This window comes from Cariama cristata, unplaced genomic scaffold (assembly GCF_000690535.1).
Source record: "Cariama cristata isolate BGI_N322 unplaced genomic scaffold, ASM69053v1 scaffold8750, whole genome shotgun sequence".
NCBI lineage: Eukaryota > Metazoa > Chordata > Aves > Cariamiformes > Cariamidae > Cariama > Cariama cristata.
Genome location: NW_009594077.1, coordinates 48,727 through 52,069, shown reverse-complemented (window position 1 = coordinate 52,069; position 3,343 = coordinate 48,727). Strand labels below are relative to the sequence as shown.

Below are 3,343 nucleotides of genomic sequence, written 5' to 3'. Positions count from 1 at the left end.
ACACATAGGGGAAATTATGTGTGTCTGCGTGTATATTGTATATACTTACTAAATCTAGTTTATTTGCAAGAATTGCATATTTTTTTTTAAAAGTGAAAATAAAATTTTAAAAGCCTGCAAAGTTAGTATTTGTGTCAGTTTCCACACTGGCATAATAAGCTCAGACACAGCTTGAATCTACAGCATACAAAGAATGTACCTTTTTTTTCTTCATTTCAGTTAGCAGTGGTGTGACAAGCAGACTAATTATCTGATCTGTCATAATCTAACTTTTCAATGCTTAGGAATGCAGTGCTGGAAACTGATGGATCTCCAGAAGTTATGACCATAATACAGATGTTTACACAGCTATTCCTTCAGACTCATCAAAATGAAAACAAACAGGTTAGTCAAGATCTATTTCTTTATGTTTCTTTTCAGTGAGAAGATACGAAATTTCACAAGAAAATAATAATTCTACTGATAAGAATGGTGACTGAATATAATGACCTAACTAATAGCATCTCTCTACAGCTGTTTATACATGCCAAAGTTCAGTTCAAGCATTTTCACTTGTGAATAAAATTACAGCGTGAAACCAATATGTAAGAGCAATTTACCTGACTTCACCCTGGAGTGATCCTGCAACCTAAACTGTGATTTTCACAAGGGCAGCTCCCCTGGTGCTGAAGTTTCTGCCTGTATAGTGAACATGATCATGATCATCCATCTTTGATAGAAAGGATGAAAAACTTTAGATGTGGGGATTTTTTGCAGTAGGAGTGTTTCTGATAATAAATGAAACAGAGATTATAACTCCATCCTCAATCCCTCAAATAATTGTGGGTAGGATACCGAATAGTCAGATTTGTGTGTTCAGAAGGTAAAAGGCACAGAATACATACTGGTTTCAGTTTCTGGTCTTCAACAGTGACATCTCAGAATTTTTTCCTCAGGCTAAATCTTCAAATTTCCCAGCTTAGTGTCTCTTCCGCACAGATTTTTTTACAGGTCTTACTGAACTGAATTAAGTAGAATTACTTTTGTATGTACTAATTTAATCAAGAGCAGGATCAGTTTCTCATTTTTAAATTTCAAAATGGAGATATAAAAAAGTCTTGTCTTATTTATAGGTTGCAAACTTCTTTTCAGGTTCCCAAATCATGCTGTCATTTCACATCCTGACCATTTTGTTTGGTTGTTTAACTCCAATTCGTATGATGTCAGGTTCATAAGTATCCTATCATTTACTAGCTTTAGCTTTAGCTTTAAGAAAATTTCCAGTACCTTTGATTTTTGCATCTTTTTGGGGAGATGGTAGTTAAGAAAATTTTGGAACTTCTTGGAACTTGTGAGGTACTGGCCTTTAATTAGCCATGTGATTGAATCTGTCTTCTGGCTTCAGGCAGTATGAATTAAGGATGAAACTGCAGCTGTCTTGCTTAATATATAGGTGCTGTGCATGTTGATTTTATGCCACTCTGACTGCATGGCAGCAGCACACTGTGTAGCCCCAGGTGGGGGTGACTGGGTGGAGAACGCAAGGAAAGATTTTGCACCCGTCAGAGCTAATCCTGTTGTGCAGGTGATGCACTTGCTTCAGTGTGAAAGTCCTTCACCTGCTGGCATTGCGACATGGACTGTTGCCCACTTTTTTGAAGTAGTTTTCATTGTTAAGTTTCCTCTATTTAACTTGTATACAGTTTAATTCATTAGGCTCTAATTAAGGTATTATCTTCAGTATTAGAATTTAAAATCAATTGTTTCACAGTTTATAAATCAAACATCATCTTAACTAACAGTTGGCATACAAAAATGCAGGCACAGACTGCTTCCTAAACTTTTTTTAAATCAGATCATATTTTTTTGTTGTATCAATATGACATAGTATATTCCTAAGGCACCCACCTTTGTAGTATCTGGATGCCCTTGACAGGACATAATGTGCTCCATTAGCATTTCACAGAGGAATGGTAAACCATTAATGACTGAGGATGAAGAGGGTTCTGGCTGGGTCATCTGAAACCTTAGGAATTTATAGTACAGTTAGTTGAAAAAAGGCTAGGCAAAGAGATGTGTCCACAAAATTTTCAAAAGAACCAAGTCATGTCTGGCAGTTGCCCAGGTTTGCAAGCTAGGAGGAGAACGATTCTCTATTGCAGTGTGGCAGCTGTCAGAAATAGCTGTCTTTTCTAATAACTTTGTAGACCATTTAGTGAGAACAAGGTTTGGCAGAAAAAAGCTGAAGCATGTGAAAAAAACCAGTGCTACATGGCTTGGGAATTGTTTTGTTTCCTCTGTGTTTTGGGAGACTGAAAAATGTATAAATGGAACGTAGGGTTTAAACCTACTTAGGAAAAAAGATCATTTGTGTAGTCATTGAATAAGAAATTTAAGAATGGGTGTACTGAGATCACAGTTGGGATATCCTTTCCATATTTTGTACAAGCAGATTTTCTTCAACTTTGTGACAGTAGTGAAAGCTGACCTAAGGATATTTGGGTCATGTTGCTTGTAAATTTATGAATTTAAGGTTCATGTTTTTATTTGATGGAAATTATAATTTCCTCCAGGATTATTTTCGCTTGATCATTTCAGAACTGTTAGTGGTTTTCACCTGGGAATTTTGTTTTAAATAGCTGGATAAATATTTTAAGCCAGTGTTCAACTTTTATTTCCTGTTATACATCATGGCAATTATTATACCCAGCCACATCCAAACTTGTTCTGTCTCTTTGTACCTTGTTTTGCACTTTGTGATGGCTTCTGTAAGGAAGGAAGTACCTAAATTACGGTGTGTGTCTGATAGGAAACAAACATTTATTGCTTTGCTTAAACAGTATGCTGAAAACTCGTTTTCACTTACTTTGCAATACTGTTTTCATATGTAATTCATGCTGTGGTTTGGCTTGACTACTACTAACTGTGTCAAGGGCTGCTTTTTCATGGGGATTTTTGATGCAAGCTAATTGGCTACATGCATACTTTAGTATAGGGATTATTAATTTTTAATTAACCTAATTCCACTTGACAAGTAGACTTTTTAGAGTCTTACTACACCAGTGATACACAGACTGTCTGAGAATACTGTATATATTAGTGTGCTGTAATTTCAATTAATTGTTGTTTACAGAACAAAAAAGTGTTATCTATGACTACTCTACCTTGTGCTGAATCAGATCCTAAGAATTTTAGGTTTCCATTTTTTAATAGAAGGCAATAATCTACATCACAGCCTCAGGTTTTGTAGATGTTATTAGTTCTTAGTTTAATATGATCTGTGAACCTGTTTACGCTGGAAAATGAAATTAAACTAATTAGTGTCTCTTTTAACCTTTGCATATTAAGAGTGAAGACTAAGGGA

The 3,343-nt window shown here is 35.4% G+C and overlaps 1 protein-coding gene across 1 annotated transcript in view; it reads left to right on the top strand.

The window, feature by feature from the left end:
* FANCC (Fanconi anemia, complementation group C) overlaps window positions 1–3,343 on the top strand; it is a 70,649-nt gene that overhangs the window by 56,964 nt on the left and 10,342 nt on the right. The window contains exon 9 of the mRNA XM_009696636.1: window positions 285–384. Within this exon, the coding sequence (XP_009694938.1) occupies window positions 285–384 (100 nt within the window). The remainder of the gene's footprint in view (window positions 1–284; window positions 385–3,343) is intronic.